General features: G+C 37.3%; 1 protein-coding gene across 3 annotated transcripts in view; it reads left to right on the top strand.

The window, feature by feature from the left end:
• Positions 1-1706: 1706 nt before the first annotated feature.
• The window catches only part of Ythdc2 (YTH domain containing 2), a 60102-nt gene continuing 47834 nt past the window's right edge, over positions 1707-13974 (top strand). Inside the window, exons 1-6 of one of the 3 annotated variants that reach the window (XM_035440154.1) lie at positions 1707-2148; positions 3506-3596; positions 8116-8312; positions 9645-9844; positions 12140-12306; positions 13161-13263. In XM_035440154.1, the coding sequence (XP_035296045.1) occupies positions 1953-2148; positions 3506-3596; positions 8116-8312; positions 9645-9844; positions 12140-12306; positions 13161-13263 (954 nt within the window). In that variant the 5' untranslated portion in view covers positions 1707-1952. The remainder of the gene's footprint in view (positions 2149-3505; positions 3597-8115; positions 8313-9644; positions 9845-12139; positions 12307-13160; positions 13264-13974) is intronic. The other 2 variants (XM_027400850.2, XM_027400849.2) reach the window with 2 other exon arrangements.

Below are 13974 nucleotides of genomic sequence, written 5' to 3'. Positions count from 1 at the left end.
AGGCTGGTAGGGATCTAGAAATGCGAATGCTAAGAGAAAAGTGAACTGTAGAGGCCTGGTGCATGAAGTTTCGAAAGAGAGTAAGAATTTGGTTAAGAACTGGGCTACAAACCATTTGCATTATAATCTGACAAGGAATCTGGTTTCATACTGCCCACGTCACAAGAAATTGTGTGAGACTGAATAAAAAAGAAATGGACTAATTTGTTTGGAGGAGGAAATTTAATGACAGGGTAGCATTCAGGCTGTGGCTATTGTTTACTGCTCTTATCTAGATCTACAGCATGTGTGAGAGAGTGAGACCAAACAAAAAGATATGAGAGATGTAAAGTTTGGTGAGGAAAGGAGTTTAAACCAGTTTTAAGCTGCAAATAAGGCAGGCATGTAGAAAACAAGTGTAATTGTTAGAGAGACTACACCTTTAAAGAGAAACCGTCCACGTTACACTGGGATATAAGAAAGGTGTTCTTAGGGCAAGATTCCATCCATCAAAGGATCCAACCAGTGAAAATTCAGACTCACTGGAGAGAACCTAAACTAGGAATGACTCTGAAGGGGATCTCTGCTCAAATTCTGTATAGATGTACAGGGTTTTCATGGTCATTTCTTTGTTGGTGAAGTAGATAATTGGTGTCTGTGGGATATTTTCTGATTTTTCTAAACAAAGTTTGTAATATAGCTTCTGGAAATTAGCTTAGTCTACCATCAAAGCTAGTTACTTGTTTTGGAAAAGGTTTACTATAGGCCCACCTCTAGTTACCTAAAGCTGTTTCTAGCAGTCAAAGAAACAGCTATCTCAAGGACAACAGTGTATAATTTCTGGGAGCAGAGCTGCCACTTTTAACCTTAGATTTGAAAAATGCTTGTGTGTGGTGATGGGACAAACGAGGTAACCTTCATGTTGTTAGGTGCTTAGAATTTTTGGCAAGAGCAGGTAAAACACTTTCAAATGTGGCAAATGATACACAAGATTAGAAAGCATGTCTATGTAAGGGACAGAATCATGTTTTAAATCATGGTACAGAGGCATCCTTGTGGATGTGTAAACCAGTGGTTAACACCAGTGTGGAAGCAATGGTGTTAATTAGAAATAGATTCACGTTAGCAGGATGCTTTTTGAGCCAATGGGAGTTCTCATAGTCTTTGCAACTCTTGAGAAGGTCCTATCTCTGTATTTAATCTTGCCACAAAAACATTGCTGATCTCATTGCTATGCATCCTGCCTCCACGATGGGCTGTTCCTTCAAACTGTGAGCACTCACTATTATGTCATCATTTACCTTTTATTTTCCCTTTTGGTGCTGTCACTCCCATTTAGGGTTGCCCAGGTAAACCACAGTTATATCTTTATTTCCGACAACCAGGTTTTCATGTGCCTCAGAATGAAAGATATATACTAAGAAGCTTATTTGTTATTCAGAATTAAACCAGTTGGTGTACTCATTGTACTTACTCTGTTCCCACTAGACCATGAATCCCGGAAAGGCGGGAAAACATTTGCTTCCAATGCATTCGAGTTTGTGAGTCTAGCGGTGGGCAAGAAGCCCGCTCCGAAGAAAGGAGTGAATCATTAAATGAACGAGTGGGTAACTGAGTAACATGTCCTCCAATTACATTATACTGTCTGGGAACCAAAGCCTCAGGGGCGCGAGGACCGCATCATCCCGCCGGGGACCGCAACCCCTAACGCGGGCCAGCGGCCGGGCGTCCCGGGGTCACGCGCGTCGCGCCCTCGGTGACGTCATCACGCGCGCCAGGGCTTCTCTGGGATTTAGTGGTGCCGGCGCTTTCGCTTCCACCGGTGCTGTGAGTGGAGCTCTCCCGCTCGTCGCCCGTGGCGCTGCCTGCCGAGCGGTAGGTCGGCCGTGGTCCCACAGGCTCTCCATCTCTGTCACTGCTCGCTGGCAGCAGGCCTGGCCGCTCCCACGCGGAGCGAGCTTCTCCTCAGGGCCATGTCCAGGCCGAGCAGCGTCTCGCCGCGTCCTCCGGCTCCTGGCGGAGGCGGCACCGGAGGCGGCGGCGGCCCGGCTTCGTGTGGTCCGGGAGGCGGTGGCCGAGCCAAGGGGCTCAAAGACATTCGTATCGACGAGGAGGTGAAGATCGCCGTCAACATCGCTCTGGAGCGCTTCCGATATGGTGACCAGCGAGGTGAGGCTCCTGACGGGGGTCCTGGCTGGCTGACACCCGCCCCCGGGCCCGCCTGGAACTGGGGCAGAGGAACCGAGGGCCGGGCCGCAGAGGTGAAACCCGCGCCTGTCGCGTGACGACTGTCGCTCGTGGAGTGGGATGCCCTGTGGTCAGGGGGTCAGGGGGACTTATAGAGCAGGGGCCGGGTGACAGAGGGTGAAAAGGTTAGGTGCTCCCAGGTGGGATTTTTTTTTATTTTCCTGGGTACTTTTCTGCAGCCCTAGGCTGCTATGCTAAGTCAACATTATTTTTCAAGGAGTTGATAAGCCCCTACCATCACCAACGTCCTCCTCCTGGTTATTATTGAAAAGAAGGTGTAGCCTTACTTTAAGCTGCAAAATCTTCAAAGGAGCGGAAGGAAATGAAACAGATAAGTAAAAACCCTGACAATATTAAGGACTTTTTTGAAATTCTAAAAGCATCGTATCAAACACAAATTAAACTTGTTTTGGTATTCTAAGCGTGTTTCATGCCTTAACGGGTTAGAGACCTGTTTGCCACGGTCCTCTTAATACAGTACTGAAGTGACCCATAGTGTCTGCATCCCTCATTCCGATTTGCTGACTTATTAAATGGGAGACTCTTGCTGATGAGGCTTAACGATTCAAAGTGGCAAACGAAATGATTTTGAACATATATTTGACAGAAGCAACGCCTTTGCAAAATGTCACAACAAATCCAGAAATAGTGAATAGGAGAGCTATGCAGTTTTAAGAACAGTGACATAGGAGTTTCAACTTTAGAATTTGCAATGCTTGACCATACCTCATTTTTGAAGAAAATACAATTTTTTGCCAAGCAAAACAGGAATAAGTTAAATTAGTAAAATATGTCCATAGTTGTTATGTCAATTCAAGATTTCAACACAGATGTATAATCTCTGCTGAATTTCATAGTCCTTTATCATATTTAGGTTTTATGTGTAGCTTAAAAATTAGTATCAGAATTTTGGACTGGAAAGATGGCTCAGTAGTTAAAGAGCACTGGCTGCTCCTGCAGAAGACTCAGGTTTGATTTCCAACACCCTCTTGGTAACTTAAAATCATCCATAACTCACTTCCAGGGGATCTGACCTGTGGGCACTGCACTGCACACATATGGTGGACATATAAGACACACACACACACACACACACACACACACACACACACACACACACACACGATTAAATAAATATTAAGATTAATATCCTATTAGATATGAGTTACTGAATTAATATGCTTTCACATGAATGTATAACTTGATTGTATACTTACATGTATTTTTTCATATTTTATACCTATCATTGTCTATAAGTGGAACCTTTTTTTCTGTGTAGAAATGGAATTTCCTTCTTCTTTGACCAGTACGGAAAGAGCCTTTATCCACCGACTGAGTCAGTCTCTTGGTTTAGTTTCTAAAAGTAAAGGGTAAGTTTACAACTTTTATTATTTTTACAAAGTTACTACAAAAGAGGACAAATGTGTCTGACTAATTTTAATCATTATTTTTGTTTTAACTTCCATGTTTTTAATATGTAGATAAACTCATTTAGGCCTGTACCAAGGTCAGCTTTTCTTCCTCCAACTGGCCTTACCACCCAGGTGCAGAAATAAGTTAGGGCCAGGGAGATGGCTCATCTGGGGACAGCTTCTGCTTTGTAAGCCTGACAACCTGAATTCCATCCCCAGAACCCACCTTGAAAAAAAGAGAGTAAAGTAAAGATGACTCTGGTTAAAACAACGGCAACTGTATACCCTCATGGTGAAGTGGGAGCAGGAGACTGCAGAATGGGCCCAAAGTTAGCACAGTGGTTGAGTGAGACCCAACCTTAAGTATGTGAAAGGAGAAAATTAATTCCAGATAGTTGTCCAATGACATACATGTGAAGCCCTGAATTTGTATATATTCATAAAATAAGTTTGAAAAAATTTAAAAGTGAATATTGCTTCCATATTCATCTTAGGTTCTTTACCATTAGACTGGTGAATGGCAGATTAATGACAGAAACAAACAGGTTTCTTTATTTTTCATTTAACAAATTAATTTATTTTAAGACAAGGTTTCTTTGTGTAGCCTTAACTGTCCTGGGACTAACTCTGTAGACCAGGTTGGCATCAGACTCAGATTTGTCTGCTTCTGTCTCCCAAGTGCTGGGATTAAAGGCATGTACAACTACATCTGGCTGTGAGAAAGAAATTGGTTTATTAAAAACTGCTTTGCACATATGCATACAGAATTTAGTGAAGACGTGACAAAGGAAAGATCCTTGAACGAACAGTTGCAAATTATGGGAAGGGAACATAGGATCTAACTGTGAGAAGATAGAGGTTTTTTTTTTTCTTCAGCAAGTTTTATAAGGGCTCTTCTGGTACTCTTTCTAGGTTAAGTCAGAAGTAGTCTCTGAAATTGAGTTATATTGGTATTCTTGGTAATGAGTGTTGAGTGACAGTTTTTTTTTCATGTGGTGATATAGCACATATATATTTATTAACTCAGAGAAATAATTTAGGACAGACTAAAGTAAAGATTGCACTGAAGTCTAGCTTGGTGAGTCAATGAAGTTTTTTTTTTTTTTAAGAGTTATTTTTATTGTATTTTATGGATGTTTTGTCTGTCTGTATACCTGTGCACCCTTTGCCTATAATATCTGCAGAGGTCAGAAGAGGGTGTTGGATCTTTTCGAGTTACAGATGGTTATGAACCACCATATTAGTTATGAACACCAGTCCTCTGCAAGAACAAGTGCTCTAAACCATGGATCTATCTTTCCGGTCCTTTTAATTTTAATTTTTAACTGACATATATATATATATATATATATAATATTATATATATATATATATATATACACACACACACACACACACACACACACACACACACACACACACACACATATATACTAGGGAGAACAGGGTAGTTAGCATATCTGTTGCTTTACATAGTTCTTTCTTTATGATGAGAACATTTAGGATCCTCTTGTAGCTATTTAAAAACACCTTATTGTTAACAGTAGTTGGTATCCAGCAACGAGCACCAGACTTACTTCTCCTAATTTTATGCATGTTGATGAATATCTTCACTTCCCTCCTCCCCTAACATTGACTTCTAATTTAATTAAATTATAGCGTGTATGTTTATATTTTTGTGTGTGCATGCCATGGCTGTGAATGTGGATGTCAGAAGACAATTTTCAGGAGTCCATTCTCAGTTCTTTCCTTCTACTCTGGGTCCCTGGGGTTGAAGTCAGGTTGTCAAACTTGGGCAGTGTGGCCTCTTTTTATTCACTGAGCCATCTTGCTGGTGCTCAAAATTTATTTTTATGTTTAATAATTGCATATGGGATTATATCTTGTTTTAAAACTTTCCAAGGCAATCCACTTATCTAGTGGCACTCTACCTGTACAGCTAGTTTCTAGTTTTATTTGGGAAAGGGTGCTTTTTGTGTTTTATCAAAGCCATAGTAGCATCAGTTACATTGGAGTAGATACATGATGAGGGGATCCCAGTGTTTTAGTTTTCATACTAATTCAAATCTCTACTTTATATTTTCATTCTCACAAAGATAATATGAATATTTTATCCCAAATATCATGTATATACCATTGTCTTTGTGGTGCTTAATGTATAAGCACGAATGGTAATTGCCAAGGATAAAATCTTTATCAAGTTATTATCTTTCTGCTACATGTACTGAAACTAAATGTTCAATGGTAATTTAAATTTGAACCTGCTTATTTAAATTATTTTACTCACAGAGATAGCCTGTGTTAGGGAAGTTTTAGTTTGATCCATTGGTTTGGTTGTGGGCTTCAGGAAAGAGTAGTATATTTTACTTCATTTTGTAATCACAGGTTATGCCATAGTGTCTGGCATATATTTATGAATTATGAGTAATTTCAGAGAGAAAAAGGTGAAAAATAACAAACCTTGCCGAGATAATTTTTTAAAGAAAATGAAAGTGTCTTGATAGCACAGATACCTTAGAGATGGTTTTATTAACCAGCATACAGTGTTAGAGAACTACAATGATGTACTTTTGGTCAGATAGTTAATTAATTGAAAAAGTAGTACAGAATGAACATTAGCTTTCAGACTTCTTTCATGCTTATTTCATTTCAGAATTATTTCCACCCTCTATTGTAAATGGAAGGTTTTTCTCTATCCTGGTCCCACTTGACTGGCTTCTCTCTGCCCACAGGGTCCCTGCAGACACTTTTAAGATAGCCACTCAGAGACTTAATATATAATTGTTTGGTCAATGGTAGGCTTCTTACTGTCTAGCTCTCTCTCTTATAAATTAATCTATTTCTACTAATCTGTGTGTCACTGCGTGGATGTGACCTACCAGTGATGCCCTGGCATTTTGCCTCCCTGGCGGCAGCATACAGAAAGACATCCCACATCACTCTGTAGTTAAAATTTATGCAAAGAGCAGCACAGGAGAATGAGCAGTTGAATGAGCAACACAAGGGAAAGAACCTACTATGGAGAGCATGCTTAGAATTTAGTAATTCCAGTTCACCGTGGAAATTATAATAAATTTCTAGACCAGGCTATATCTTAATTATTCTTTTTTCCACTGAATCAGAGTCTAAGGTAGCCTAGGCTGGCCTTGAATGCCATGATTATCAGGCTTTCACCTCCCAAGTGCTGGGAATACAGGTGTGTGTCACCACACCCAGCTAATCTGGACAGTTGTTTATCCCATTTAAGTGTTGCTAAGCACTCAGAGAGTAGACAACAGCATTGAGAACTTATCATTCACTATGGTATTCAGTAAGGAAATGCAGACATTTAAATGTTGGTAAAGTAAGAGCTGTATTTAGACACAGTTAAAACTACAGTTTAGTGTTTTCAGTTAAAACTACCTTTTAGTGTTCTTTACATTTATGTAGTCACTTACGTATTTGAGGGCATAAGTATGCACACAAATGCTACAGCACGTATCGTCAGCTGACAACTTGGAGAGTTGATTCTCTCCATCCATCCTGTTGATTCCCAGGATTGAACTTAGGTTGTCAGGGTTGACCAGTCTGGTTCCAGTTTAATGTTCTTATGAAGAACATGTTGTTGACAGAATTTAAATGTAATGAAAATTGGGAAAAGTATAAAATAATGTCATTTCACCATATTTGTGGTTCTCTTGCTGATTTTTATATGATAGCTATATAAGCAAATGAAAATGCTGTTTTGGAATATTTTGGGTAATTTTGAGACATGTTTTTTTTTCTTATTGTAATGGCTTTCATTTAAAGCCTGCTCTGTGACAAATGCTGTAATTTCACATCTATCTTGTTAATTATATAAATAGTCCTTCAAAGTATATATTATTATTCTGGGCTTAAAGCCAGGACCTTGAGCTGTTACAGAGTTGAAGAATATATGAGAAGCTTTGGGAAAAATCTTTTCATTTCTAAAGTATGTGCTTAAAGTAATTATTGGTAATGCTGTGTTGCACAGTTTGGGTTCAGTTGTTAAAAGTGGCTCTTTTAATAGGCTCTCCTGGGAATGAAACATTGTTAACACATTCTCAAACCTGCTGTGGGGTGTGCTAACATGAATAGTCAGCCATCACCTTTTCAGTATTAGGTTCTTTTGTTCTGATTTCACCTATCTTTATATTCTTCCCAGTACATATTAACTGGTGATGGTTTATCTACCACAGTCTGCTAAATTCAAATTTTAACATTTATGGATATATTAGGCTTTTTCTTTTGTTATTATTTATTTAAAATTGGATTTGTAGCATTTTGATAGTTTAATTGAAAATACTCTTGTGACAGCTTAATTTCTCTTTGTTGTTTTTTTGGAGAGAATTTTAATATCTCAAAGAATTTTTGTTTTTTCATTGTTTTGCTTGAGATTTATTTTCTAAGTAGGCATATGTCATATGTGGACAAGGTGACTATATATAGTAAATAAATGATTTCTATTAATATTCAGAAAGGGAGCAAATAGATACCTAACTGTGAAGAAGAAAGATGGATCAGAAACAGCTCATGCAATGATGACCTGTAATTTGACTCATAATACAAAACATGCTGTTAGGAGCCTAATTCAGAGATTTCCTGTCACCAATAAAGAGCGTACTGAACTTCTGCCTAAAACAGAAAGAGGAAATGTGTTTGCAGTCGAAGCTGGTATGTATTTTCTGGGAGCTTCCTTATTTATCCTATTATTAAATTTGCTTTTTAGAACTAATATGGTGTAAGTTTTTTTTCTAGTTTTAATATTGAATTAGAGATGATTAAGAATTATAAAAAGTTTGAAATAAGGTATTAAGGTATATCATGCAATCAAACCAAGATTTTTAAAGATTGTAGTAATAGCTACTGTTCATTGCACTTGGTAGTATCCTCATTCCTTATAGCCTCACAGTAGCTATCTTTGAGAGGTGAAACTGTGGGCAGTGGAGAAGCTGGAGCTCAGAAGGGTGAAATGATTCCTTCATGTTACTCAGCTAGCCAGTAAACACTGCTGAGATTCCACTCCAAAGTCTGGGCCTTTTCTCTATTACTGCTTTGATATGTTAATGAGTAAGAGTTTAAACTGGGACTTTAACTTCTGCTAAGGGCTGGGGAAGAATCTGTAGTATGTTAAATTATTCAAAGACAGTTTGTATATAAGTTATAAAGTGAAGTCATAATTTTATTCAGAAAAATAGCTTTCAAAGTGAGAAAGTTATCTAGCTGCCTACTGTAGACTTTACATAATTATTGTTGTCTAAGGAGTGGGTCTACAAGTCATAGGTCATACATGGTCCTAGATATCAAAGGGCTTGTTTCATATATTTTTAAAGTTTTGATTGTTTTGCCATACTGTGGGACTCATGAATGGTATGCAAGCACACTACCATTAAGCTATAACCCAAACCCTAAAAAGAGTGTCTTAAGTGTGGACACACAGAAATAGTTTGAGCTATTTGGAGAATATATTCTTTATTACACCAGCTTAGGTATGTGTGGATATTGGCTGAAATGCTGTGTTGGAAAATTTGTTAGGCATTAGAACCTTGTATTTACAAATATTGCTCTGTGAATCATTTAATTGTATATGTGTCATTTTAAACATGTAGACTATATTCCTTTTTCACATTATATTATATGCATCAGATTTTATAATGTACATTATTTCCTGCTTAAAATTTTAATTTTCTTTGACATTACTGATAGAAACTTATGGCAAACTTGAAAAAATTTATGTGATTAAGATTATGTTTTGTTTTAGTGATTGTGGAGTAATTTTTATTGGCTTTTATTTGTTAAGCACTGGAAACACTTTTGAAAAAGACTTGCTGTGTAATTGATGCAAGACTTGTAGCGTATAAAATAACATGTACAGAAGGGCAATAGTTGAGGCACTGGATAGAAAAGAAAAATCCAAAAGAAGCATATGAAATTATATATCTTCATTTTCAATGTGTCATTTGAGTGTAGATCCTAAGCTTATTTTCTGTTTATTCATTTTTGAAGAAAACCGAGAAATGAGCAAGACAAGTGGGCGACTCAACAATGGCATACCTCAAGTTCCTGTGAAAAGGGGAGAATCTGAATTTGATTCATTCAGGCAGTCTTTACCAGTTTTTGAGAAACAAGAAGAAATAGTTAAAATAATAAAAGAAAATAAAGTAGTTTTGATTGTAGGAGAAACTGGCTCTGGAAAGACCACACAGGTTTGTTTTTTCTTTGTTAGTTTACTAAAGAAAATATAATTTATTTTATTTTATAGTTTTATGTCAAATTTCTACTATATGTTTAAAAACAAGCCAGTGGTTATTCTACTAATAGTTATTTCATACACAAATTGTTACTGAGTGCATACAGAAAATCTGTAGGGGCTACATTCTGAAGAAAACTGACTTTCCCTTCACCAACAACCGTCAGTTGCTGATAGGTCCTCAGCTAGTAGTGGAGCTTCATGAACCCTTCTTTTATCCATGCTGGGATTTTGGGTAGATCTTGTGCAGATCCTGTGCAAGTAGTCACTGCTACTGTGAGTTCATGTGTACAGTGGTACTGACATGTTTAGCAAACACTGTTTTCCTGCAGACATCTACTGCCTGTGGCTCTAGCAGTCTTTCTGTTCTGTTTATGATTCCTGAGCCTTGGGGGAAGGGATGTGGTATTGCTGTGCCATTTAGAGTTGAACATAGTATCTTATTCTCAGCACAGTAGCCAGTTATAGATCTCTGTATTAATCACCTACTGTGTAAAGAAGCTTCTCCAATGAGGGTTTAGAGATGTACTGTACTTATCTATGATTATAAAGGTAAGAATAGGAGGGATTTATTACTATATCTATTGAACAGAATAATACTATTCGGTACTATCCCCCAGGGCCTATGACCTAGCCAGCTTCAGAGTTTTGGCCCAGTTAACAGTACCAGGTATGAATTCTGTCTTGTGGAGCAGGCTTTATCCAGTCAGAAATGGATATTCATACCACAGTTGTTCAGGTAGCATATCTTTGTAGGCCATTTGCTATTATAGCTCACAGGGCTCACATCTGGGTAAGACTATTAATTATTTTTCTTCTCTAGTAGTATGCATAGTACCTTCAGCACCATGGAAGCTGGCCAGTAGGGAGGATGCTTCCAGGTTATTACCAGCTTGATTTTTCATGTCCTGTGACTCAAGTATGTGGTATCTTCAACAGTAGGCTCCTACCAAGTTCTGAAGTGTAACCAAGAACAGTGACAATAGCCTGTAATGTTTGTGTGGGCCTATGGAACCCCAATGACCAACAACTCAAAAAGATGTAATCCTACGGTCTTTTTATATGATAGCCTATTGTGTCTGGGAGAAACATTGTTGCCTATTATATAGGGCAACTCCATTAAAACTCCTTTATATGTAGTTTAGGAAACTCCTACAATAGTAGGTTTCCATGTGGTAATTTTAGAGGTCTTTAGCATTAGTTATTTCTTTCTGCACTCTCTCCTTTACCTTGCCTTCTGTTCCCCTACACCAGTTGAACTCTATTACTTTATTCCCCTTTCCCCTGTATTCTACCTCCATCCCCTGAAATTACCCACCCTCATTGCCCTTAGTTTCCTCCCTTCTTTGTTATTCCAATTTAAATGCACTTTAGCTAGTATACATGTATGAAAGAGAATTTATAGCACCTGTCTTTCTGGGTTTGGGTTATCTCAGTTATCATTGTGTACCACATGATTGCAGTGCTAACAGAGACCAGAAGAAGGTCTCAGATCCCCTGGGAGTGGAGTTACAGATAGTTGTGAACTGTCATGTGGGTGCTGGGAATTGAATGAACCAGGTACTTGGAAGGACAATGAGTACTCCTACCTACTGAGCCATCTTTCTGGCTCCAAATATTTTGTCCCAGCACTTGGGAGGCAGAGGCTAGGTGGATCTCTGTGAGTTCGAGACCAGCCTGGTCTACAAGAGCTAGTTCCAGGACAGCCTCCAAAGCTACAGGGAAACCCTGTCTCGAAAAACCAAAAAAAAAAAAAAAAAAAAAAAAAAAAAAGATTCATTGTAGATATTTATGATCTTTCTGAATTTTATTATGAGAATGTATATATATATATATATATATATAGTAGGTTATTTTTGTTTTCTTGTTGATTTGAATATTAAAAGATCACAGAGGGACTTTGTCATTGTTTTTATAGGATAAATTAACATTACAGTAGTGATTGTAACCATCCAGGAGTCATTTATCAGTATAGTCTGGTCATTTTTGGTTTTCAGAAGTATTTGAAGGTCTTCTTTACCTTGAATATTTCTTGTTAGATTTGATTTAAAATATTTGTTTTTTTCTCATTGTAAACAAAATCTGTTAACATACACTTTCTCATCGATTATTGGCAGTCATATGAGACTTACTGATTTGAAGATTAGTTAATATCTTGACATGTTATGGAATTTTGAAATTTGATTTGTTTTGATATTTTAGGTATGCAAAGTGAATGCTATCTCATAGTACTTTAAAATTTTTGTTTTAGATTCCTCAGTTCCTATTAGATGACTGCTTTAAAAATGGCATCCCCTGCCGAATATTTTGTACTCAACCAAGACGATTAGCTGCTATTGCTGTGGCTGAAAGAGTTGCTGCAGAAAGAAGGGAAAGAATTGGCCAAACAATTGGTTATCAGATCCGATTAGAAAGCAGGTAAAGACAGTCTTCCTACCATTCATCATGCTTAAAGCTGGCTAAATATATACATTTGACTAAAAATAGAGGATTAAATGATCATAGTAAGTAGAAGGGGTAAAGTCTCAAGGGTCCCACTCCAAGACAAAGAACACAGGCAATGAGTACTGGAGAGAGGGAGAATTAAGTGGTCATCTCTGAAACTATGAACACATGAACAACAAAACTGTACTTAGCAGGTTGAATGTAGCTATTTGTGCACATATATGTAACAATAATAAGGAAAAAGGGTGTCACTTGAAAATATGGGGGTACATTCCTTCTACAGAATGCTTGGGGTCATGTGTATCATATTTTAGAATATTTTTGATTTTGTATATCAATGTATATACAAACAAACTTTACTGGTTGAGCATATGGAATGTTCTGAAATCTGAAGCTAGACACTTGGGAGTTTGAATTTCCAGACCAAGGATGCTTAGCCTGCTCTAATAGTTCTAATACCTTCTTGACAAGTGTTAGCATTTCTTGGTTTGTAGCAATGACTAGAAAAGTTTTTTTCACTTGTAGTATAATTCTTTTAACTAAATTAAATTTTTAAAGGTTGTTTTTAACCTACAAACATTAATTATGTTTAACAAAATATATAACTTAAAAGCTATTATTGATGAAATTTGTGATTGTCAGGTATTACATATATGTTTTATATAACTTTTCTAATAAGCCACATGTAGTAGAACATTAATAATATAACAATATACATACTATATTCATATTATTTGCTGAAGTATATATGGTAGACATTTAAAGTAATTGTATTTTAATTATGTAAAAGATTTGTAATTGTGCACTTTATTTTGATTTTTAAAAAGGGTTTCTCCAAAGACACTTCTGACATTTTGCACTAATGGGGTATTACTTCGTACGTTGATGGCAGGCGATAGTACATTGTCAACTGTGACCCATGTCATTGTGGTAAGACTGCTGTTGAGTTTGCCATATTACTGAGACAGCTTAGTATTTAATTACATAATGATAATTTTAGAATAGGGTAAGTTGAGAATGAATTATTGTCTTTAGTACATTCTGTTCAAGGTAATTTGGTGGTGTAACTATCAGGAATATATCTTATATTACATAAAGGTGCTGTTACCACTGGGTATCATGGAGAAATAAACAAGTAGAAAGTTGTTTTTGAAAATAAGCTTTTCATCTGTGAAAATGATGCATGTATTTATAATTTTCTAGAAATGGTAAAAACTTTCCTCTAGTCACTATGGTTGCTTTTGTTTTTGTTTTTGTTTTTTTCATGACAGAGTGCCTCTGTGTAGCTTTTGGAGTCTGTCCTGGAACTCACTCTGTAGACCAGGCTGGCCTAGAACTCGCAGATATCTGCTTGCCTCTGCCTTCTGAGTGCTGGGATTAAAGATGTGTGCCACTACTGTACACCTTCAGTAAGCTTTCTAATTACTCCTTTAGTGTCACATATTTCCTAATGACAACTATATACTTTATAGTCATTTTAACTTCATGGTTAAGTTTCTGAATTAATTAGCTACTTGTAAAGTGGGAACTACCCTTCTATTAAAATATTCTAAGCTTTTTTTCTCGTTTCTGTCAGAAAAAAAATAAAGTTGTAGCATTTAATAAGGGGCTTTTAGAGGCCTTGCCTAACCAAAGGATTCA

Source organism: Cricetulus griseus, chromosome 2 (genome assembly GCF_003668045.3).
Source record: "Cricetulus griseus strain 17A/GY chromosome 2, alternate assembly CriGri-PICRH-1.0, whole genome shotgun sequence".
Taxonomy (NCBI): Eukaryota; Metazoa; Chordata; class Mammalia; order Rodentia; family Cricetidae; genus Cricetulus; species Cricetulus griseus.
Note: the sequence above shows the minus strand (reverse complement) of the source record. Positions and strands in the feature narration are given on the sequence as shown.